We start from the raw sequence: 25,641 nt of genomic DNA on the forward strand, positions 1-25,641 counted from the left end.
AATTAATAGTATACATTAAATGTATAACATTCATGTATAATGCCTTAAAATATGTGGTTTAGTCATAGTGTGATTTGCGACTACAGCACGGAGAGGCTGGTCAGCCATTTCCGCTGCTCCTTTAAGGGCTATGGCACCGGGCTACGTCACTGACGTGTCGACATTACAATACAATGAGATTCAATAACCTGATCATACCATAAGACAGCACCAGAGCCTGGTGATTCCCATTAATTGAGAGCGTCGGAAAGCTTTCATCGACAAAAACAACAATAGACAGCAGTTTCATACAAATACGCATAGTAGCTGGTTTTTACAAAGTGAACTGGTTAATCAGAAACCATGTCTGTTGCAGGACTGAAGAAACAATTCCACAAAGCCACTCAGGTAAGGTTGTCTATTTCTTGCCATGTTTGCACAGATTTACTCCCATGGGATTCGCATTTCAGGAATTTCTGCATTTTCGCGCCCTAATGGTTAATGTGGATTAGCTCAAAACAAATGTTCTCCCTCCCCTCTTGTTATGTCTGACTAATCGTGTATCAATTAGCAATACATGAATGTGTATTTTTCATTTACGCTTCCACCTGCTGATTAAATACACGACACACTATTTGTCATATTTTAGCGAGAAGCTAATGTCTTTGCAATTTTATTAAATGGAACGCGGTATGCAACGCTTTTGCTGTAGCCTATATATTTATGCAATGCCGTCACGCTTTTGTTTCTATTGACTGAACAGATAGGGAAATTAAGACTACCCTTCAGATGACATTCCGTAGCAATAAAAATAGCAATAAGGTCCAGTGTTTGCACATGCAATCTGTCCAAACATAAGGGGTCTCCATTGCTGCTTTTGTCCCAGCGCTTTAGATTTTTCGACCTGCACGTTGATTTAAAGTTGGGAATAACGTTTATGCAATTCATAATCAACCGCATCGTGACTGTCCTCCCACTATGTCCCCCCGCTGATGAATTGTAAGATGTAAATATGCTCAAGTGTGAAATTAATATTTTCTTCAGGACCATTGTTGTGTGACTCACAGCCCTCAAATGGGCTTCTCTTTCATTCAATTTTGACTCGTTTCATCTTTCTTTTGTCATTGCAATGGTGGCCCAATTTCCATTACAGAATGAATGGGTTTCTATTGATGAGTAATCAAGCACTATCCCGTTAGAACTAATATAACTTAAATAAAGAGCTCGGATTTCATATTGTTATCATTCGAAGGGTATGTGTGTTTATTCATTCATTCTTCTGGATGGCGAGTATAATCTATAATACAATTAAAAGGAATGGATATAAGAATCTCCCCAAAGCCAGTTAGGAAGTGCAACTGCTCATATAATTTTTTTTTTTAACTACAGAAACGAGAGACGGTTTGTAGGATTCAAATAGACATATGAATCAACAACACCGCCAAAAACAGTGACACAGCAGTGACGTAGCATTTTGTGGTACATTATTCAGGATCCTAGGCCAGGCGTCGAGACATGGATAGTGGCATACCAAACGAGTAACAAGATAAATAAGATGTCTGCTGCACTGAACACAAAAGTCTGGGGGATAGTGTAATACAAACAGTCAGTGTTGTGTTAATTGGCAACAAATGTATTTAATACTTACCGATTTTATTTGTAAACAGGTTAGGTAATATGCACAAGTTGTGATCATGAACAGAAACGTTTTCTCATGGTAATAGTTACAATTTGTATTTGCAGTTTGCAACCGTGAACATTTGTGGATTATCTGAAAGGGGAACTCAACTTGCTAGCCAGATCAACATTATTTTCAAAAGGCCCCATAAAACAGCATTGTTAAAGAGGTTAAAGCAGAGCTAAGAAACAATAACCACACACAGGCACAGGTACACACAATCATGCACATACATGCACAGATGTTCAACACGTGTGTGTGTGTACACACACACACACACACACACAAAATGGATTGTAGCAATGAAGTGGTATTACAACTCTGTGGCATGTTTGTATTGTCTCTAGGGTTTAGACAGAGACTGATTGCGGGCTTTATAAAGCTGACTGGGGGTGGAGAGGTTTAAACGTGCTGCAGCATCAGAAACCAGACCAAACAGTCCAGGATACAACAGAGTCACCGTTCGTCCTCTGATGCTCCGCTTCCAGAACCTTCCACCAGAAAACTGGGACATTCTGCTCTAGATTGTCCTTCCGCTCATCCGCACGACAGCAACTCACTGCAGCCAAAACAGCACAGAGTTTGTAAAAGTGTATGACCATGAATACTCATTTATTTCAGAATGTGGAGAGACACATCTTTTAAATGCATTTATAAATGTATTTATTGAGTGGAGTTATTGTTTTATTTTTGGCTGGCCTGTAGTGTAGTGGTTAAGGTAAATGACTGGGACACGCAAGGTCGGTGGTTCGATCCCCAGTGTAGCCACAAGAAGATCCGCACAGCCGTTGGGCCCTTGAGCAAGGCCCTTAACCCTGCATTGCTCCAGGGGAGGATTGTCTCCTGCTTAGTCTAATCAACTGTATGTCGCTCTGGATAAGAGCGTCTGCCAAATGCCAATAATGTAATGTAACGTCATTTTTCATCTGGAAACACTGAATGGCCAAACATTGAAAACATTGATTAGTGCAACATTCTAATATCCACTTCTGGAAGACAGCAGTCTTCATATCGTCAATAAACATGCATAAAAATGCCTTGAGTATCAGATCCACATACAGATTCAAGGGCAAGTCTCGTGTCTTCCACAAGCCTCGTGGCACATTTAAAATCTATCAATGAATTGTCAGAATGCATTTGTTTATGACTGTTTCACTGTCATTTTTTGGGGATCTTCTGGCGGTTTGTTTCATCACATGCAGTCAGTTGACAGAAACCAGGATCTGGGTATTAATCTCATTCTTGTGAGTGAAGCTGGCAGCCTCAGTGTGTAGGCTGGACGTGTGTAGAACATGCAGTCAGTCTGCAGTATCTCCTGTCTACACAAAGGAGGAGTGTGGATGTGTGTAGTAGGTGCAGTCTCTCTCTCCTCACTGTAGACTGGATGCCTGTGGATGTATACAATAGGTGTAGTTTCTATGCAGTTTCTCTTGTCTGTAGATTTGATGAGCATGGATGTGTTTAGTAGGTGTAGGCTCCCTGTAGTTTCTCCCATCTCTAGACTACATGAGTGTGAATGTGTTTAGAAGGTGTAGTTTCCCTGTAGTTTCTCCTGTCTGTCAACAACATGAGTGTGAATGTGTTTAGTAGGTGGTTTCTCTGCAGTTTCTCTTTTTTGTAGACTGGATGAGAGTGGATGTGTTTAATCGGTGTAGTTTCTCTACAGTTTCTCCCATCTGTTGGCTGGGTGTGTAGATCTGTAGGAGATGCAGTTGTTTTGTAGTTTCAGCATTTGTTAATGTACTTCATGTGAATTACTTTCATAAAATATTCTCTATACATGTATAGTTATGTATAAATGTCTGCTATGTAATTTGCTCTGGATGAGGGTGTTGGCTAAACAAGCTAATTATGCAAATTATGTAATAATAACACAAAGTGTCAAACAAACACTCCATGCCATTGGAGTCAAATGAGCACTTGTAATACAGTAATTATAGAAGAGAAATTAAAAAGCCTCAATAGACTATTCAACCTGCTTCCCATTGATGGCTTTGTCCATGTTGAATTTTGAGAACTATGGTCTGTCACTTCACAGCATCATTGAGAGGGACATCCGATCAAAAACATAAATAAACATTTGGTGCTGCATGACTTCATAACTGTGAAAAAATGCTCAATTTGACTGATTCTCACCAATGTTACTAGTGTACTGGTAATAACTAAAGACATCAAATATGTATTTTGTCACTAGGGTACAAGATAATTGTATGAGCTTGTTGTTGTAGTCAGGCCGCTCCTGAGTTTGAAACTCCCTGCCTGGAGTGCACTTCATTTAGATTAAGATTGTATTTAATGCAGCCACTGTACCATGACAAATAAAAGGAAGCGAGAAACAGCCAGCCCAGGGCTTGAAAGGAAGTACAAAGCAGCTTCCCATTTCCAAATATCCATCTCACCAATACTAGACACATCCCAAAGGTAATAGCATTACTGCTATAGCAGGCTTTTGCAATCAGTCAACCGTGTCGTGTGTAAAATACACAGAGCTTTGAGACCCGAGTTGTAAGGTCTTAACAGTGAATGGTCTTGTTCATTCATCATCTGGTAAGAAGGCCCTTGTTCATCCAAGTGCAATGAGCATGGCCTGTACCTGCTGATGGAAACGCCTGTGACAGAGCACTTTGACTCCTCTGACACGGCCAGGGCTGAGACTGCAGTTTATTTGAGTTGACAGGCATGATGGGACTGAAGCCACATAAGCAGGAAGTCCCAGGGCCACAGAGGGGAAGGGGGCAACATGGCTGCCGGCTCCAGTCGGCAGCAGTGACCATCAATAGTGGCCAGTAGTGCCCTCAAACCAGGCCTCAGAGAGCATGTGTCCCTATGTGCCGTGCTGAGGTCATAGTGCTTTGTGATGCAAGCTGCCTCTGATAGGTCCAGGCTGATACACCCAGCTGCAGCCACTGCTCATTGGCTAGGGGACGTCAGCGCAGGCAGGCAGCCGTGAATGCTGGAGTGACTGCCCTGAAGCAGGAGGGAAGATGGTCTCTGTTGACCTCACAAAGGCTGTGGAATTCAGTGAATTCCACCATTTTCCCTAACAGCTCCACTCCTGAGAATAAAGGAGGAAGGTGGCTGTAGAAGTATGTCCCTCATTATATTTAACAAGTGAATAAATTCCTCTGCTCTGATCGTGTTCTGCCTTACCTGCAGAAAGCACATAGCAAAGTCAAATGTATTCTGAAAATTGTGAGTGTAATCTACTTGACTCACTTAAAAATGTGAAGTCCACAGATTAAATGTTCAGCCAGAGTAAGAGCTTCGGACTGTTGAAACATTACTAATACTCTTAATAGCATGGTCTTTCATTATATATAAATATGTCCAGAGGGGCTAAAATAGTCTGTAGATAAAATTACTATTAAATATTTATGAGTTCATTGAGCCAACATTGGACCATTTACCATGTCTTCAATCATTTTAAAGTGGTGTTATCTAGTGTTAAATATTGTGTTTGCAGTGGAACTCTACGTTTTGGGCTTCTGGAAAAGATCATTCTGTTATATCAGATATGTTGAAGGACAGAAAGCGATGTTTAATGAAAATCAGTGATTTTTGGAAGCATCAGTCACACCAAGGGAGAAGCATATTTTGGCTAAAGCAGTGTGCTTCCCAATTTATTGACAATGCATTCTTACAAACAGGCCACAAGTTTGTAGAACACGGCAGTACTCATTTATAGGCACAATATGTCCAGGGACAGGTGCTTATATTTCACTGGGTTCCTGTGGGTGCCAGAGAAGCAGTTTCTCCAGATAGATGCTGGACAGTCTTCCACAAACAAGTGAGAGGCAGTATGGTGTAGATATGTCTTATCAGTCAGGCCAGAGATATTTGGCTGTATCTGTGCTAGGTGAGAGATGGAGAGTGGGACGGTGGTTTAGATTACATTATTTCGCACAAATGCGCCAAGTCACACTAAAGCGGGTGGAAGTAGAAGGAACCTAAACGAAAACTGCTGGAGGTTTGGCCTGGTCTGAACCCGGAGTCCATGAATCACCCACGTGTACTGACACAGCAAAAGGATTGCACAATGACACTGCAATCCCGCAGGTAAGTGCAGCCATCTGCAGCCAGAACAATGGAGATGATCGAGTGCTCCAGCGCTTCTCAGCTCTGCCCCAGTTCTGGGAGCCCCCACATGGTTTCCCATGAGGCAGCGCTCTCAGGCCTGCCGCAAGGCCAGTGAGGCGGGGCCGCTTGTTGGTTTTGTGATCCGTGGCACAGACAAAGCCCTCAAATGCATGACAGATTAATTTACGTTAAAATTTTGTGAAAGTAGGCCGACTCAGGGGAGAGTTCAGCGGAGACTTGAAGGCTAAACTCTAGAAACACAAAGTGGAACAGGACGTACTGTAACATTGCCCTGTACTGTGTGAACTCAACTCCAAAGGCAATCTTGATGCATTGAATTGTATATTTGACATACTTAAATGTTTTACAACATGCCCACACAAAAAAGTATGGGTTTACTTTTTTATACTTTTTTTTCCAATTACTTGTATCACAAGCCATATTTGTAAGGCCCAAATACCCTTGGATTATTTATTTATATTTATTTGTTTGCAGTTCTTTATGTAAAATGCAATGTTTCATTTGAAACCAGCAATTAATACCACCGGTATTACTATTGAGTTGCATTAAATATCACTATATTCCAGTCTGCATTTGCATGCACAATGTCAGCATAACATTTGGACAGACTAATAAATTGCATCAATTATGAATGCACCTTCCGTGAATATGCATGTACAATACATTGTGTTCACACATTGTTTAACAAACAGTACATGGAAAAGGTTTGCGTAATTGAAAAAATGAAGAGCCTGGCCCCTAGGAAGACATAAGCCTATTCTAAGAAGCGTACTAGCGCACATGATTTCATAAGCCCTTTAGCGTGCTCACTCCTGACTGCTCTCGTTTTGGCTGGAGGATTTACGGCTCGGTCTTCCGTCCAGCACTCCGTCGCCTTTAGAGCTTTATCGATTGTTATCCGTTTGGGTAATGTGCTTGTTTGGCACAGGGGGTTGGCCAGTGTGCGCCCCGGGGCTGGGATGTGTGAAATGTTATTACACCTTTTAGCGTTTGAGCACCGCTTAATTCCTATTCATTACTGCCGATTTGAAAGAGTTTGTTGGTGGAAGGCGACAAGACAGCTGGCTCTATAATGGCAGTCATATTTCCTTTGCTCAAAGAGCAGGATACATTAATTGTGAGAAGTGGTGATGGACATGGTGTGCTTTTTGCAAAGCCTGTGCAGACTTTGCCACCCACATAACAGTGAATGAGGCATCTCAATAGGAGATCAATGGGAAAATAAGATGTTCTTCAAATAGTCCAGTAATCTACAGCTAGTCAGTGAATGCAGGTGAATTCCTTCCATTGAGCTGAGCCTTGGGCAAGAATGTAATGGCATCTCTATGAGGATGCTGCATCCATATACAATGTGTTTTGCAGCAGAGGTCAGAGGTCGGATTTAAGTCCCCGCTGCATGGTGGGAGAATGAGTCATAAGTGTTGCCGTGTGGAGGAGTCTTGAACTGGGGGGAAATAAACAGCTTTATGGGATTTCAAATGACTAGGGAGAAGCAACCACGATGCCTGGGGGAACACAGCTTTGCCTGAACATCTGCTCAGAGTTGATGGAGCTCCATGCTTCATAAAATGCATAAATGGGTTTTTATCCACTATCTACTCACAACGCTACAGTATGTCATTATCCCCCCTTTAATATCACATTATCAAGTCTCTGCTTTTTTATGCTAGAATACTGTAGGGATGCACAATTTATCAGCAACCTTATCGGCTGATTTAACAAGCACTTCACATTCACACAATGTCTGGAAATAGATATTTTGTTTCCCATTTTGATGCTTTGATCCCTAGGTTATGGTGTGAAGAAATTTCTTATACAGTTAATTGATACAAACTATGTACATTATCATCAGTTATCGGTATCGGCTAAAATTTTGACATTGGTGCATTTTATATTATATTTTTCAGACACAAATTGAACCATGTGAAAATGAGTATTTGACCTCTCTAATGGGGAGTTTGCCATGGCTTAATGCCAATAATGACACACAGGCTTATCACAGCCCCCAGCCAAGATAGCGTTTATCAGTATGACAAACTTGTGTTTTTCATCTTGTTGTTGTTGTTGTTGTTTTTATACAGGGCATTCCTGTCAGACCATTACTGGCACCAGTGTTTTCATCCTATACATGTCTAGACTTACTCTCACTGCTTGTTGTTCTTCTGCCCAGGGCTGGTTTGGTGTAAAAAGAGGCTTCTTTCGGCTAAATGGCACAGTGTAATTAGGAACCGCAGTGGGTTGGAGATTGGAAGAGTGCACGGTTATTAGCTCATCAAGAAAAGCTGAGTTCGGTTTGTGTCACGCCCACAATCCGCAGGACAGAGTGGGCTGCAAAATGGAAAATTCAATAGGCCGTCGACTCAACCCTGCCGGTATTTTTAGCGGCCCACAGCTGCCCGCTTGACGTCAGGTTGTTGGCGTCCATTTCCCCATCACGCTCCGAGCAGCCGAAGGACATCTCCGTGGGCATCGGTTCATCGACGTGTCACAGAGGGGGACGGCCTGTGGGAGCGTGATCTCCATTAGAGAACGTTGAGAGCATACAGAAAGCGGCTGTTTTGTATGCTTCAGTTGCGCACCGCTAACATCACCCGCGTATCGTCGTTTGGCAGTCCTCTCACGAAACCTCCTCGTGACCTGAATCGCAGCTGTCGAATCAGATTCCTGGCCTCGCCAATGGGATCACCTGTTTGTTTAGCAGTTTTCAAGTCTCATGGTAATGACTTGCTGGCATACACTTGCAGTGTTTGAGGACATACCAAGGAAATGAACAGCACACAATGAACAGTAATGTGGAAATATGGAAAGAACTTCTTCACAGGACTGTAATGTATCAGTTCCTAGGAAAGGGCCAGTCATATTTGTGAGCTGCAGGGATGGAGAGACCAGAGGTCAGAAAGGAAACAAGTCCTGCCATGTTTCGTCCACCCATGAATCAGCCAGCTGATTACCCCAATCGGTTCTACCTGCTATCTGAAGAATTGCACTAATAAGTAAATCCAAGCAATTGGGACAAAATATTACTACTTGCATCTCTGGTGAGCTGGTAGCCACCTCATCCTGTAAGGCCTGTAGAGCTATGAATTTCAAGGAAGTCAAAATGGGGCTGTGTCTCTGTGTGTGTATGTGCGATCCGTCCCAGCGCTGGAGAGCACCTCTGCGGATGGGGCTAGAGGAGGCGCCCAGATGAATTATGCATTTGTACCCCGTCCAAACACCGGGATCCGCTGCACCTCTCATATTTTATTCATCCCCCTTCTACACCGCCCGTTTGGGTGCCTGGCAGTGCAGAGGCTACAGACTGCAGAGGGGAGCACCACGGACCCCAACCCCTATCCAAACCCCAGCAGCCAGGGGCCTCGCTTTGCACACAGAGGGGGGTCCCACTTAAAAGGACCGGGAGGCAATAACGGGGCCAAACCCTCCCACACACTGTGCCGCTGCACAGCACTAACCTCCAGTCGAATCCTGTAGGTGCCCTTATTAGATTTCCTCCAGCCACAGACTAAGGCAAAGGACAGAGCTGATTGAGTTAAGGCAATGTGGAGCTCTATTACCATTTAGGGCTGCAGTGCCAGGGAAGAGTACTGCTATCGTGCTGCAGCCTTATCTGCCCGTTTTAAATACAGAGAGGCAGTCTGGCATGGGCAGAATGAAAATGAGAATCAGAACCGTTTATGGTCCCTTGCGGCTAAATGTCTGACGAACTTGTTAAAAGGAGATAAAAATGTATAAACTGAAATAAAGATGGTCGAAATGAGGAAAAGCAGTCACAACACATTCCTAGTGCTGTTGAGTCACATCACCTCAGTGCAGGTAGAAGCAGAGAGCGCTGGGATACTGAATTACAGGCTAGACGCAGTGCCGGAAACTCTAGTTTATAAATAAATAGCTTAAAGGGCAGAATGATCGGTCTTTGTCATTGTGTATTTTTGTACTCTTATGTCCTATTTTTAACACGCCAAAGCAACGTCAGTGTTTGTATTATTTTCAGTGCATAGCGTAAGTGTTATTTTCCTCTTTCAGAAAATTCTCTAATTATGAATATACTGCAAAAACCAGGGATTGAAACTCCTCAAATGTATACCAGTGCCTAAGAGCAGCCAGTTTTCCTATCTTGTTATGTAACTCCCAATCCCAACAGCTTTCTAGAGGGTTTTGTTGGCTGTAATTTCTAGCAGTGAAGGAGTTGAAGTCAAATTGCAGAAAAGACTGAAAAGGTTGGTGCCTTATTTGCGGCACAACCCTTATGTCCCGTTTAATCCAGAGGAGGATCAGCTCGTGCTTTTTCATGTTATTTCACTCCCTGACAAATGGGTGTTGGGATATTAAAAGATCTCTAGGGAGGCCATTCAATATAACTAATGGTATAACTCTTGCTTATGTGTTAACGATTAGAATGTTATTCATTTTCTTAAGTAAACATTTTTATGGATTTTTGTGTGCCTGTGTGTGCATGAATGCATACATGCTCGCATGTGTCTGCGAGAGATGTTTATTTCCATGCATTTTCACGGAACATTTTCACGGAACTCAAAGGACAATTGACTTGAGCAACTTAAGTCAACCGGCATCACTCAATGATTAAGGAAATATTTTAGAAGGCTTGTGCATGACGTGGTGGTGTCACACATTCCTAAGGGAAAGCTGTGTGTTATTCAGTATTTATGTTTTTCTCCATATGCGGTGCCATGATCATCTCACACATCTACAGTGCTAGCTCTAATGATCTCTCCCCATTAGAACGAGTGGCTTTGTGAGTGTTTACTATCATCTACTGATTCACGGGGCACAATAACCTCTCCAAGTTACGGTGCCCTATCCATCATGTTAGGTTTCTATCCATCCATCCAGCCATACATCCATCTTTAAAGGGTGGAGTTTTCAGATCTTGAGACCCACTGTCCATCTGTTTACCACTCTGAGATGAACTGTGGTTTTGGCCTTCAGCCATCGTGCCTCGGAGATCAGGATAACCAAGGACTCCATTCTGGCTCCACCCAATCCCCATTAAAGGCTGCCGTGCTGTGTGACAATCTGCCCGAGGAATGCCAGATTAGACAGGCAGAAATGACAGTTTAGACCGCCGGGATTAAAAGGGAAGAATCGTAATTAGACCACAGGCACCCTGGCTGGAGATGCTTAGCGTGCGGTAGCTCCGCATCTTATTAAACATCGCTGACAGTAACCTGACGCCCAGCAAAACGCTATGAATTATTCATGTGTGTTCCTCTCTCTCTCTCTCTCTCTCGCCGTTGTGATGGAATGTTCCATTTTCCAATGAAGGCCACCGATTCCCACAAGCGGGTTTCTCCTGAAGAGCGGGAAGAGAGCGAGAGAGCGATAGAGGGGGAGGGGAAAGAGACAACTGGCATACTGTTGTTGCGTGGATATCAGCCACCGTCCTGTCGCCCGGAGTTGGGACGTGGTTGGCATGGAAACCGGAGGCATGCGCCGTAGCGGGGACGTAGGTGGAAATAGGTCTGGAGCAGGCGGAGAGACGGTCGCCGTGGTTTCGCTCAATTATTGATCGTCCCTGAGAGCAGATTCTGTTAGCAGCACAGAAATCTGCCCGGGGTGGGTCCACGAACTCGGGAATGCAAGTAATTAAATGCATTAACATTGGCTTAATTCATATTGACAGCACTGTCTAACAAGGGGTGCTTGTTTACTTATCCTGGATTCATTCAGGGAGTCACATAAATTATGGATTTCTTTTATGGGTGTACACACAGAGCATAACAAGCTAAACAATAAAAATACTACAGGAAAGGGAAAGCTGTATGTAGAATACAGTCTGAACAATAGAATGTTTTCTTCTATTCCGCCATCATCAAATCTGGACTTCGAATCCAAATCTGGCCCTGGTTCTCGTTTCTCTCTGGTAATTAGCCGAACAGTTAGTGCTACCGAGTGGCCAGACTGTCTTCACACCTGACTCCCAGGTAAAGGGAGGGTGGAAAACCCAGCAGTCCATGGATGACTGTGATTTGGTGATCCCTGTTCTATACATTTCCTATACATTATTGCAATTAGAATAATTACAAAATGCAATGGAATATCAAGTATCAATGCCAATCAGGCACATTGCATAGTAAACTGTTTATTAGAGTAGGAAACAAACTCACAGACACTGAAGGAAAGTTTCAGTCCTGTTGATTAAAAACCTTAATGGCACAGGATGTCTGTTCCAATTCACCCAGCAGATAGGCTATGGCTTTGTCTCTCATCTCCCAAATGCATCGCATTAACCTTCTGAATAGCATCAGCAGCCATGACTTAATCATATGAAGTAGCACCTTTTACTTTTCAGGTTATGAGCAAAATCAATATAAAGTTTCATCATCTTTTTTGATGAGAGTTCTGTTTATCTCTCAGCTGGGCCTGACTGTTTCAAAAGGAAGATTGCTTCAACCCGTAAATGTTTTGGTGGCGTTTTATTAGAATGTAATTTGTAAAATGAAAAACATGAACACTCGTTGTGAACGGTTGCATCTATTTTGTAGCTCACCTGGGAACTCATTCATTTGGCCACCATTAATGATGTTCGTGATTCAGAAATATTTCCAAGGCGTGCCACTTGCAATGCGAGCAGGATTGATTTTTTTGTTAAAAGGAACACAGTATCGATTCCTCCATGAAGGTCAGCTAAATGAATTGGCTCATTAACCCTTTGCATGCCTTGTGCAGGAATGTGGCTGTGTAGCTGGTGTATTACCCATGGGCCCAAGCTTAACAATAACATGAGTTGTTGCTACTCAGAACCCCAGAGGAACAATGGAAATTGGTTCTTCTTCTTACAAATGTTACAATTACTTTTAAAAGCAACACTAAAAAACAACAGCCATAGTATAGAGGTTTCTCTCAAAGATGAGAGCAAAAAGATGAGAGCAAAAACCCCTTTAAAGTCACCGATGAAACATAGCCGCAGTCTATGGTGAGGTTATTACTGGGTAGGAAAAGAGATGACACTTATCAGACCAGGGTACTCCCAATACAGCCTCACCTAAAAGAAAGGTCTGGTCAGGAGTGAGGAGCCGGGCACTGGCGTGACTGAGAAAGGCTGACTCAGCCGTCTGTACATGAAGCTGTGGCATGGCAGCCCCTCCCCCAACCCCCCGCTAACACGCCATCTGCCCCATCTCTGACAGAAACCCCGGCAACAGCAGCCGTTCAGCCCAACGCGGCCGAGGACGGGCCGCGGGAAGGGTCATAAAACACGCTCATAGCCCTCAACCCTGTCAGCTGAACCAACCCGCCGCAGAGGAACGAGGGCTTATCTGCACAAACAGCAGCTATAGGGATTTCTCAGCAGGGATTTGCTGTATACATTTACATATTTATATGCAATGTGTTATACTGCTTTATATATTTTAGGAGGGGGTGACTTCTATCCTGAGTGTGGTGTTGGTGATTCTGTTAAACCCTCATGATCACAGATCACAGAGGTACAGTAAACATCATTTCCCACATCCCGTTATTTCATCTGAATGTAGTGCTGTCACAGGCACCCGTTTCACTGCTCAAATGGTTTGTAGGCACTACAGACAGATTATACCATATTTCATAGCACAGGGACATGTGTATGATGATTGTACTATATGATGTGTTCACTAATTATAATCTGAGTACTGAGGGCTACTGATGTGGAAGAATGGGCCTGTACCATGCCTGTCACATAAATGCATGTGTAAACACACTGTATGAACATGGTTCAGTTAACCTGTAATTGAGAAGTTAGGGACAGTGGCCCTGTATTTCTCAATGTGTTTAATGGCACTGACAGAAATTGCAAGTGTGTCTAGGAGTCAGTTGTAAAGCATAGTGACAGAAGGTGTTGCCTCACCAAGGGCTTGAATATTTTATAGATCTGACCTTTCTCGAGCTCCCCAGAAGCTATTATTCAGCTAGAGAGAAAGCGGGGAGAGCAAGTGTTTAAAGATCGAGGTACAGAGAATACAGGAAAGGTCAGCAATTATTACATCACAATACCTGCAGTCAGGTGACTCACAGGAAGTACTGCACTTACACCTCTGGCCAGTGCACCTGCAACAATCCAGGTGCTGATAAAGCTCCAGAATGAATGAAACTGGAACATTACCCTTTGAACAGTAGATTTGTTAGAATTTAGAAAAGGGTAATTGTTCTAGAACACTGCATTCGGAACAAATAATGATGATCAGCATTAGAATGTGGAGTTAAGAATATTCCAATCACATCATCTTTTCAGGTTAACCATCAAGCATAGATTGATGTACATGATTTATTTGAGGGAGCGACATCTCTATGGATATTATGTATGTTTCACGTTCTCTTCTTTAACTGAATTGAACTTCTGAAGCCCTTTTAATAACATAAATGTAGCTGTTCATCATCAAGGATCATCAGTGATTTGAAAGGTAGGAAAGGTGTTACTCAACCACAGCTTAGAAGAGGCTGCATTTTTCAGTAACGGCAGCTTTCAGCTTATGCAGTGCCTTATAAATTATATTATTTTATGTAAGTGTATTTGTCGCCTGTCATACAGTTCTCAGATACCCTGCCTGAGATCTGGTCATGAAGCACTCCGTGTTCTTCATCTATATTAGATGTTGGTAGCTAGTTTCACATCCCCTCCCCCACAAGATGCATGGCACAAGGTGATAAAACCGCCCTGTTCCCGGTGATAAACTGTGAGAGTTCAGAGTCCTATCAACGTTTCACACACTGGGGAAACTTATGGGGACATTTGTGCCCACAGCAATGTCAGAGTCAGAGAACATTCAAAGTACAACTCACTTGTGTGAATATCTCAAGCGCGCTGTGAAAAAGATTTAGAACAAAATAAATCAGCACAGAACATGTGATTAAAAAACACAATAATACAACCCAAAGAAGGAAGTACATTCAAACACCTCCTCTATGGTGTTCATTTAATTGCATGTACAGTACAAAGTATATCATGATGCCCTCAAGAGATAGTACAGCAAGATTCTCACCAAGAAGAAAAGCCCTTCATTCATACAGGAGTGTATAAATGTACTTATTCAGTGGCATTAACATTTTTATTTTGGTTAGTTCAGTGTTTGGGACTGTGGGTTGTTGTGCTGTTTAAGTGCACACAGCTGGTTTCCTCTTAAAAGTAATGCCTGCGCTTGCATAAATGTATCATCACGTGTATCAAATTTGGTAGGACAAGACATAATACAGTTTATGCAAGTGTTTGCGTCAAAGACACTGCACCATGCACTGATCCTACAGATGTTTGTAATTGTTGCTTTTAACAAGTTTGAAAGATAACACACATCACTGTAGGGCTGAATATAGTCTTAATGTTTCCAAAATGATAGCAGCAGGATAGAGCTCTAATGCACATACAGTGATAAATGATCTTACTGGGGGAGCAAATTTCATTCCTCTACAGCATTTCAAAATGATTCAAAAGAAGATGAGATCTTGATGAGAGGATAATTGTGACTAATATTTCATCTTGCGGTGTAAAACGCACCAAGGGTTCATGTCTCTACCCAGCTGAATCATACATGGCTGTATAGTCTATAGATCACTATGTGGCAATAGGAACAGTCTCTATCCAGCTGAATCACAAATGGCTATACAGCCTATAGATCACTATGTGGCAACGGGAACGTAGCGAGCACGCAATAGCCTACACATGAACTGTATCATTAATGATTGGAGAATAGGCTGACAGGCACAAAAAGGCAATTTAACCAGTAATTCCATTTTACTGCTGAGCCATTTGCCATTCTACTGGAAGCAATGCCGAGTTCATGATGATATTAATTATGTGGGGCTTAGTAACAGAATAATGGCACTGACCCCCTTACTGGCCTTGAATTTTCCCCTGAAGCGCATTACAAGACGGTACAGGTCCCCACTGCAAGGGCTATATCATCATCATTTAATTTTGTTCTACACACGTTGAAATCCGCCAAGGTATGAATCACCAGACAGCGTTTCTCCTTCAGACTATTGGACAGCTGTCGTAAGTCGAGCGTTTTACAAAAATGAAAGGTTGATATTCATGGTGATTCAGAGCTACTTAGAGGATAATCACGTGGAGTGTTTGTTTGAGCTAAGGAGCTTTAGGGACTACCTGTTACAGCTAGACAGTAAAGTGGGCCTCTGTGCATGAGGTCATCTTGTCCACAGTCTGGGATTTCATACCATCCAGGCTCTAACAGGACATAATGAAGGGGCACACACAACATTCACTCACACACTCATACCTATGGGCAATTTAGACTCTCCAATCAGCCTAACATGCATGTCTTTGGACTGTGGGAGGAAATCGGAGTACCCGGAGGAAACCCACTCAAACACGGGGAGAACATGCAAACAGAGAGGCCCCGGCCGACGGGGATTCGAACCCAGGACCTCCTTGCTGTGAGGCGCATATGACAAGGTGAACAAGTTAAATGTAGTATAGCTACATTGTGGTTAATGTGTGAATAAATCAAGTAATAAATCTATAGTGCAGCCTATAACGTCCTGTGCAGTTTGACACCTTAAAATCTGGCTTATTTGATTCCCTAATGGCTACAGAATTTGTAATATTTCATCTAATCTTGTGACCATTATAATTATGTAATCAGTCTTTGAAACCTCATCATTCCATTCAAAGACCCGTCTATCTAATTTGTGCTCTGCAAAATGAATAATTGGAGAAGACTGACAAATCATGCAATTTTGATGTCAAATTTGTATCTTGGTACCACTGCATGACTAAGCACTCCAATTTATTTTAACTACACGGAGCATGAATGGCTGTTGCATTATTGAAATGTCATTTGTTTTGAGCACTAGTGCATCCTCTTTGTCTTTCTTGTACCGTCAATAGCAGAGTAACATCAAACTTCAGTGGGTGTGTGAGAGGGTGTGCTTGATTGTGTGTGTTTGCGTGCGTGTGCAAGTGTACGTATGCCAGTGTGTGGGCACGTGTGGTTGCATGGGTGCGTCTATGCGACTCTTCCTGTTTATGTTTGTGTAAGTGTGTGCTGTGGGAATGTACTGTATGCGTGTGTGCATCCGACTTTGCATGTAAGTCAGGTCTGAGATTGATAGTTTATGATGTAATAGAGGAGGAAAATCAGCTGGAGCCCGATTATCATGCGATCCGGCACGGTCACGCGGACTCAGAGGAAGTGCATGAGCTGTCCGTGACTTTGAGTCAACCCGCCGTTACATAAGCAGGCAGACACATCAGATTACTCCAGCTGCAGGCAGGAAGGCCACGGCGGCTGATGGCATAGGATTAGAGCACGGACTGATTCCAGTTTAACCTCTCTCAGGCGTATTATTTCTCAACTGCAGTGCGTTTTGGGTTTGATTCCGGTTTAACCTCTCTCAGGCGTATTATTTCTCAACTGCAGTGCGTTTTGGGTTTGAGTCCGGTTTAACCTCTTTCAGGCGTGCGTTATTTCTCAACTGCAGTGCGTTTTGGGTTTGATTCCGGTTTAACCTCTCTCAGGCGTGCGTTATTTCTCGCCTGCAGTGCGTTTCGGGTCTGACGGAAACATTTTGCAGCAATACATTCCATTGAACTTCGGATGATCTTGAAAATTTTGTTGCCAGGGAACAGCGGAACCTAACAATTTCAGCTCGTCTGGGCTGGGAATATGTGCTTCAGCAAAAACGCTTGAACATAGAGCACCCAGATTAATCCATTATTTAAACCACTATGTTTGGGTTATGTTTTTGTTTCTTGCTCTTCAGCAATCGGGTTTGTTCTTTCTATGTACTGCATTTATTTATTTTTGCTGTGCATCTCGCCCCATCATCTGAGAGCCATTTTCTTCTGAAGCCTCAATAACATGCCGCATGACTGCAGGCACCGACAGACCGCTCTCTCCTGTGGAATTAGAGCAAATCGCTGCTCCGTCAGGGGTGAATTTGGGACAGCGGAGCTGAGTTACGGGTCTGGGGGGGGTACGGCGTGAAGGCAGAGTCCGTGTGATGCATTCATCATCCGCTCCGGTTCAGAACCTGCTATCCCCCAGGGCTTAATCAGCCCAGGTAGTGTGAGTCACCACTGTATTTATAGGAGGGCAGGATGTGCCGCTTTGGGATTAGGGAGCGATGTCAGCAGAGCGGCGGGAGATGGAGCGGATGATAACAGACCCAGCGGTGAGCCCTGTGACCCTGCAGTCAGCTGATGTGATGTCACACTAGTCGTGCCTTGGGCAGGAGAAAGCCTTTGCTGCAGACTAGTGCCTGAGGTTTGAGGACTCCCAAGCCTCCATCGCAGAAGGTAGAGAGGGAGTCTTCCAGGGCTTACCATCTGTTGTTTTCTGCAATGGAACCAAATGTGATTAAAAGATACAGAGTGGAACATCTTTCACAAAGGTTCTGTACTTGGGTTTCCAGATTCCCGGTTTTGGATTGGAATGCCCGGTTTTCAAATCGTTTGTACGGGTCCAATTTCTGGCCCTGATCGGATAATATAAATGTCCTATCTTGAAAAATTATTGAAATTTCACAGCTTGTTAGTAATTATTTCCATGTTCCACTCCACTCCCCCCGATTCACAGTTTTAACAAATTGTAAATCAGACAACCCTATCCTGTACCACAGAGAGCATTTGTGGCTTCTGATTGGACAGAATAGGTGTCATTTTGTTGTCATTTAGTCATCTTTATGACCTTCGTGCCACCATCTTTATCAGCTCTGCTAAAGGCAGAGTAGGGCTTACGCTGGGCTCACAATCTTTGGGCAGCTTTCAGTGGATCGCACTCCGACTGATTAGATCTGCTGCTATAAGCCAATTGCAGCAAATGCACACGGTAAGATCATTATTAAGGCCAAGATCTGATAAGATCTGATACTTAGGAGAAGCAAGTACAAGGTTGTCTCACTGAAGGCCAAGGCCCGACTATGAACGTTTTGTCCAGCGATACACGTTACAGGTGCATGTTTGAGTAGGGTTTGAATTACAGCTTTCAGCTGGAGCCCCACTTCACTCAGTATGTATAACCCACTTGTGATATGATTGGGCTCTAACCAGCAGAGCTTGGCAAGCAGCAACTAGAAATAATTGCTCTCCTGTATGCCTGATGTGGGTCCAGAATGTGTTGATATTGAACAGGATCCAGGGTTCCCTGCAGTTGATGGTGAGCAGGCTGGACCTCCGTAAAGGTTATTCTGATTAAGTGTAATGCTGGGATGGTGTAATTAACGCAGTGCTTCCACTGCCAAAATACTATACCCATACATTATAATGGGTTTTTTTTCAGAATATCAAAAAAACGTATCCCCACTTTCCGGATATTTTAACCTGCACAGGATGAAAGGTGCCGTACAAAATCATTGAAGACCGAAGAAAGAGACTAGATTAGAAGTACCAAAGCACAATGCCGACCGCCCCAGAAAAAGAAAAAAAAAGGAGAAAAAAAACAATAAACTGCCTGACTCTGAAAATGTATGCAAATGGTCCTTGACCTCCTCAGAATTCAGCACAAATATAAGTATGCAATACACCCCTCAGGAATTCACTTACCTTTCATATTGCAGAACCATTATACCATTATAAGAGAAACTGGCTTCTGCGCTTTCCAGTACAGGGTTTCAATAACCAATGGTATTTAATGGTATTTTAGCTACCTATCTGGCTAGCAAGGCAGTACATAACCAATCAATCCGATAACAATGTATGCCATACCTTTTAACCTAATTATATTTGAACAATGTGCATACCGTCAGCAAGAACACTTGTCTTAACACAACTGCAGTAGCTACAGTACCTACATGTTTCTTTTCCCATAGAAATCCCAACTCCAATTCCCGTTGGATCCCGTTAATCGTGCCAAGTTAATACGCTTGTTAGACGACGTTGGGGCACACTTAAATCACTTCCTGTACTGCGGGATAGATTTCTAATGCAGGAAAAAAAACTGTAGTTAATGCATCATACAAACGTAAGCCACTTCGCGTTTATTTCAGTCTCCACTTTAAGTTTTTATAAACAGTGTCGCGCTTCGCAGCTGACGCAGTGTACTCACATATCCAAGCATGTCACAGGGCCACAAGAGCAGGATATATGGCAGCTAAAATGCAGAGCAACAGTCCCAGCAGTCACCGTTGCAGTTAGACGGTCTTCTTCCAGACGTGTTGGTTTTCGCTAGCTTCGGTAAACTCCTCTTCCCACAGTTAATACAGCGAACAACCTAAAGGCAACTTGTAATTACGAACGGCAGATTACCGACTAAAATACTGGAAAAAAACTGGAAAAGGGGACAACCAAAACATACACATGTGTAACCGAACACCGCTGCTAAACATTTTGTTACCATTTTGGCCAGTAGCTATAAAAAAAAAAAAAAATGAAGTCTCCAAGCCTCCAGCGAGAGGAAACTACTTCCATACACCTTCGCTTTTAACTCCCTCCATTTAAGCAGGGAACTGTAATTTTATAGTAGCCTAAACTGTAAATTCAAGATCTGATTGGTTAATAACACATCACTCACACCAAAGCTTATACTAGACTGGCCAAAATGTAAGAACTTTCCAGAAGTTCTAGGGCAAAACACGTTAATTCCACTATAAAAGTTATACAAAGGATTCTGGTTAATTGAGTCATTTTACCTTGAGCGGAACAAGGCACAAGCTTTATAGGCCTAGGAAACAGCAATTTTAGGTGCAGGCCGACAAATACATTGGGGGATTTGATGAGGCTGGTGTTTGACAGGGATTACAACTTCATAAACTGCTTCAGCAATAATGGCAGTTTGTCTGAAAATTATTTTTGCAGTCATACATACAAATGTATTACTATAACTTTCACTTCACAGAGCAGCGAAGATTACAATAAAAAATTACTTGAATACATTGAAAAATAGAGGTATCATGAATAGGTTATTGATGTACTGTAACTGATTTTTGGATTCTAATTGGCACTTGATAGATTAGGTATTATTATATCCTGTTGTGCCCAAACATGTTTAATGTTACACTGCAGGGAGCAGACTTCTGACGAGGTAAAAGTGAGCAATGGCAACATGTTCTATGGGAGTTGCCTTGGGGACTTGGTCTACATTCTGCATTCAATTCTTTAACGGCACAAAGATTAATGTAAAGGGGGGGCAGGAGAGAGATGAGGCTATCAATCCAGCTGGCTTGTTTTGATATGTTTCAGAGATTTGAGTTCTCCTGCTGTCCTTGCTGTGAATATTTGATCTCGACACTGTCTAACGGATATCGATCTGGGCGCCTCTTTCTCTCTTTCTCTCTCTCTCTCTCTCTCATCCACTCGCTCCTTGAGCAGCGGGAGCAGCGGTGTCTAGGTGATGACCTTGCAGCGCGACACTCGGAAGCACGCATGCCTCAACCTATTAGGGCCACCCCGCGATAAGTAATGACACCCGTACGGCCATGACCGTGACAGGGCACTTAACCCTGCGGATACCATAAGTTAGGCCTGTGACCGTCCATCTCCTGCCTGGCAGCCTTGCAGGGATTGAATTGTCTTTTCAGAAGGGAGTTAATAATACCTTCCTATTTACTCTCTATGTGTGCCCCTTCCCCCGTTTCTGGCACCACTCGCTGTACATAGGGAGGCTGTTTGTTTATTATGCTGTTTGAAAAAGCCATTGAGATTAATTGCATTTCTGGGGCATCCACAGTTCTTGTGTTTCTATGCTTTGAGTAAGCTGCCAATTAACCATAGAGCTGTTACTGTGAATGCATATAGAACTCCAATCAGATATCTCCTGTCCTGAGATATCAGTGTGGTTAGGTGTTTACAAAGAACAGCCGGGAACAACCTTTGTGTTGGAGTAAGCCAGTGTGAGTGAATGCAGTTTAAATTTGAGGGCAACATTAAGGTTTTTAACTGCGATGGATTGAATGTGGTTTCCTGCTGATACATTTTTATAGTTTTTCGGCAGACACAGAGCCAAGCTGTAGTGACATAACATATGATGCATGGATCCAGAGGCAGCCTGTGTCATCTCCTCTGGATTCAAGAGGAGATGAGATCCCCTCACAGCCTCAGAAGGGATATGGATGTTGGGATAGTGGACTGGTTATATGTTGTTCATTTAAAATATTTGTGTGCTGCCTCTTGGCTAGGTCTCCACTGCAAAATACATTTTTGAATCTTAATGGGATTTCCTGGTAAAATGAAGGTTAAAAGAACCCTCCAGGTCAGTCTTCTGTTTATACCCTCTGTATAAGATTGACATGCAAGCTGAGTGCAAGGTTGTCAAGGGAAATGGTTTTACTCAGGGGCACCGTTTTTCTTGTGTACCCGTCAGCATTGGACTAGTGTCTGCGAGTTATTTAGAAGCTATGGAGAGCGATACCTGCGCAGTTGGTTTATTTTTAAACGAATAAAGTGTTGACGAAGTGCTGCCCCATGAGGTGTTTTGGTTTTTATATTGTGCAGAAGCGATGCTCGGTATGGTGCCCGATGATAGATGATTCCACCGTACCTCCTGCAGTTATTATTCAGCATTCACGGCGCACTGTGACTCATTCTTACCAATCGCCATTTGCTTCCCCATAGAGTTTTCCATCGTATGTGTTCACAAGGTTGTGGGTGGTGATCACCAAGATTCAGGGCAGAGTGAACCCCTTCTGAATTTACCCACACAGTCGAATATGGAGAGCAGAATGTCAACGTTTTTTAGAGAGTGGCCGAACGGTATTGGAACGGCCGTTCCACGTAGAGCTGGAAGCGTTTTTCCACAGCAAGCCTTGTGCCAGCAGGTAGAACAGATGGATCACACATCCCTGGGCTCTCAAATCTCAGCCTGTTTATTTTTAAATTGTTCTAGAATTTACTGGGCATTGTGTTCTTTTTTCCCCCTCAACTGTGACCATAGTAACGTCATAAATAAAAGTATTACATCTTTTTTTTTATTGTGGCACAGGACCTAGTAGCAGTAGCAAATTCTGACCTGACACACAGCCATTAATGTTGAAATGTTATTCTATTTGGTGGTGTGATAGTATTACTGTCTGCCTGTCTGTTCTGTGTCAGTTTGCTATGTTACCCTTCCCTGCTGATAATGTAACTCTGTCTCCCTGTTCATGTCTCACTGTCTAAGATCTGCATTCTACACTCCTCAAACCCTTGCTTTTTTGTGCCAAAAGGTATGTGGTTGTACTGCAAATCTCGAAAAGATCGTAATTAAGAAAAACCTCTTTAAAAGAGCATTATGCTCCAGTGCTTGGAGGAGGTATCTGGAACGGATTGGTTGGAGGGTGTTGCCTGATACAGAGAGCAGAGTAGGAAGCCAAGGCAGGTCCCTGTTTCCATAGCAACCGGCTCTCCTCCGTGATGAAAAATTCCATGTGATGTTGACAGTGTTAAGGAGCGACTGGCAGCCCTGGATGCTTCCTCCGTGGCTGGAGGGGCTTGTGGGGATTATTCGGCCGTTTACAAGCGCTGGGAAGACGCATTCGGTGTTTGTGTGTGGTTCATTGTGCTGAGCATTTCACGTCCTTCGGTTACGCCTCCTGCGTTAGCGGAGGCTCCTCCGCCTCGCTCGGATTGAATTCAGCAGCCCCAGCCAGACACTCGGCAGGCTGGCAACATACCCGGCCGGAGCTCATTAAATATGAACAGCCATCATTGTCTTAGATAATCAAGGCATTGTGAAACATTTATACAGCGTGAGCCTAATATTTGCTTATGTTTGTCAGTGAGCTTTAACCCTTTTCTAGTAGCCAGCTGGCTCCTGCCATCAGGATACAAGGGACACCACAGGAGACAGAGATAGACCTTGTGAGGGGTTGGCATGAATGGCTACACATGCTTTCTGGGTGTTCTTTGAAAATCTGGGCTGGAGCCATAATATGTAGTAGACAACTCCAAACCCACCGGCTGCATGTTCACATGACTCCTGAAGCATAAAGAAACACAGAAACATTAATATAAAGATAACTGCAGATCCCTGGCTGATGTAAATAATGAGGAGGAATATATGTGTGTATGCGTGTCTCAGTGTGTATGTGTGTGTGTGTGTGTGTGTGTGTGTGTGTGTGTGTGTGCTTGCCTCTGTGTGTCTATGTGTGTGTGTGTGTATGCCTCTGTGTGTGTGTGTTTGTGTGTCTCTCTGTGTGTGTATGTGTGTGTGTCTGTGTATGTGTGTGTGTGTGTGTGTGTGTGTGTGTGTTCACACGTGTTTTATCGATGGGTAATTCTGTACAGGCATGCATGTGCGTCCCTGCAGGCCTGTTTGTGTTTGTGTACTTCCATGCACACATACTGTCCCTTCCTCTAATCATGACCAGAAAAATGTAAACACGGCTCTCGGATCTCTTAGATAAGGGTCTCGCCGGACCCCGGTCCTCCAGCGCTGCAGCCAAACTCGGTAAACATGGTAAACAGTGCTCCTGGAGTGCTGGGGGGAGTGGAAACGCGGTGTGCTGGTCCCTGACAGGGCGCTTCACCTGATTGATTACAGCCTCTCACTGTGATGGAGCGGGAAGGGGGGGGGCGCACTTATGCCCTGTATTTACACCACTCTGAGAGACGACAGGCAATATACTGAAATGGCAATCACGCGCACAACGGGCTGTTAGACTCGAACGGTTTATTTGCATTAACTAGATTGGTAGATCGCTTTCCCTGTATGTGGTTAATCAAGATCTGGGTCTTAAGTGCGTACTCGGAACAAATCACAGCGAGGCAAGGCAGACACTCAGATAGAGGATTTATGAAAGAGACGCATCTGTTGCTAAATGAGATTCTGCAAATAATAGGTTTTTACAGCGATCCTCCGCTTTCAAATGGGCTATATTGTATGATAAAGGATAATGTCAGGGTTCAGAGCAGACTTTATTTGCTCTCCCAAAAGCGACACCTGCAATGCACTGTGGTGTGAGATGATAAGGTTACGGCGTTCGAGATATGAAATGCCGGTTCAACTCATTTGAATACTGTGGTGAGAGCTCACTGACATGCAGTGATATCTGAAATTCAATGGAGGCGAAGCTGAAAAAATACCAGACAGAGCTTTAGTAGTTGGAGCACATATCAGATCTGCTGCTTTCCCTGTCAGAATACATTTGGACTTTTTCTTCAGCAGAAACCTCCATTAGGGTTATGTGTAATGATTTGTAAGGCTGAATTTTACAAGTGAAGTATTGGGGAAAGTCCTTGGCTGAAGGTTGTGAAGGCTAGGAGTGCATCTGGGAGTGCATCTACTTTGGGCCTTTGGCCACAGTCATCTTCTGTACCCCACTCAACAGTACTGTTCCTCTTCTATTCCTGACTGTGTGCTGCTGTCCGTCGGTGACGTACTTTCAGCCCAAATACAAATCCAATGCTACTGAGTGGCCAGACTTTCTTCACACCTGACTCCCAGATAAAGGAAGGGTGGAAAACCAGCAGTTCTCAAATCCAACAGCAGGGATTTGATGATCAATTTCCATTGGGCTACTAACATTCACCCAAAATACCTCCCCCTCTCCCCCCCCAACCTGCCAACACAGCCGAGGGGTTTGATTTCCAGCTATGGCACCTCCAACCCCATCTCCATCTGTAACCCACCCCGCTTTCCCAATTTGAATCATGTGAAAAAAAGACCGTGGAAGTGTGGAAGTGCTGCTCTCCCCTCATCTTTAATTTCTTTGTCTTCATCCAATTTTCTTTCTCTCGCAGAAAGTGAGCGAGAAAGTTGGAGGTGCTGAGGGAACCAAACTCGATGATGACTTCAAAGAAATGGAAAAGGTACTTTTACCCAAAGCCTTCTCAATCCTCACGAACATGAGAGAATACAAATTATTCCTTTCCTAAGCCGTTCTGAGGATCTGAGAACAAAAGAAAACAGTGCAGCCATTTTCTGCTCTAGAATGTCTTTGAAACTAGAAAGCAGAGAGGCCCTATAAGCCTAGATATGTCTTGTGCAGTGCTTAGCTCTTTAAGAACAAGCAAATGACTA

At 43.4% G+C, this 25,641-nt stretch overlaps 1 protein-coding gene across 1 annotated transcript in view; it reads left to right on the forward strand.

The window, feature by feature from the left end:
* Positions 1–221: 221 nt before the first annotated feature.
* LOC133135840 (endophilin-A1-like) overlaps positions 222–25,641 on the forward strand; it is a 35,669-nt gene continuing 10,249 nt past the window's right edge. Inside the window, exons 1-2 of the mRNA XM_061253133.1 lie at positions 222–387; positions 25,362–25,430. Coding sequence (XP_061109117.1) covers positions 343–387; positions 25,362–25,430 — 114 coding nt within the window. The 5' untranslated portion in view covers positions 222–342. The remainder of the gene's footprint in view (positions 388–25,361; positions 25,431–25,641) is intronic.

The sequence above is a fragment of the Conger conger genome, chromosome 8 (assembly GCF_963514075.1).
Source record: "Conger conger chromosome 8, fConCon1.1, whole genome shotgun sequence".
Lineage (NCBI taxonomy): Eukaryota > Metazoa > Chordata > Actinopteri > Anguilliformes > Congridae > Conger > Conger conger.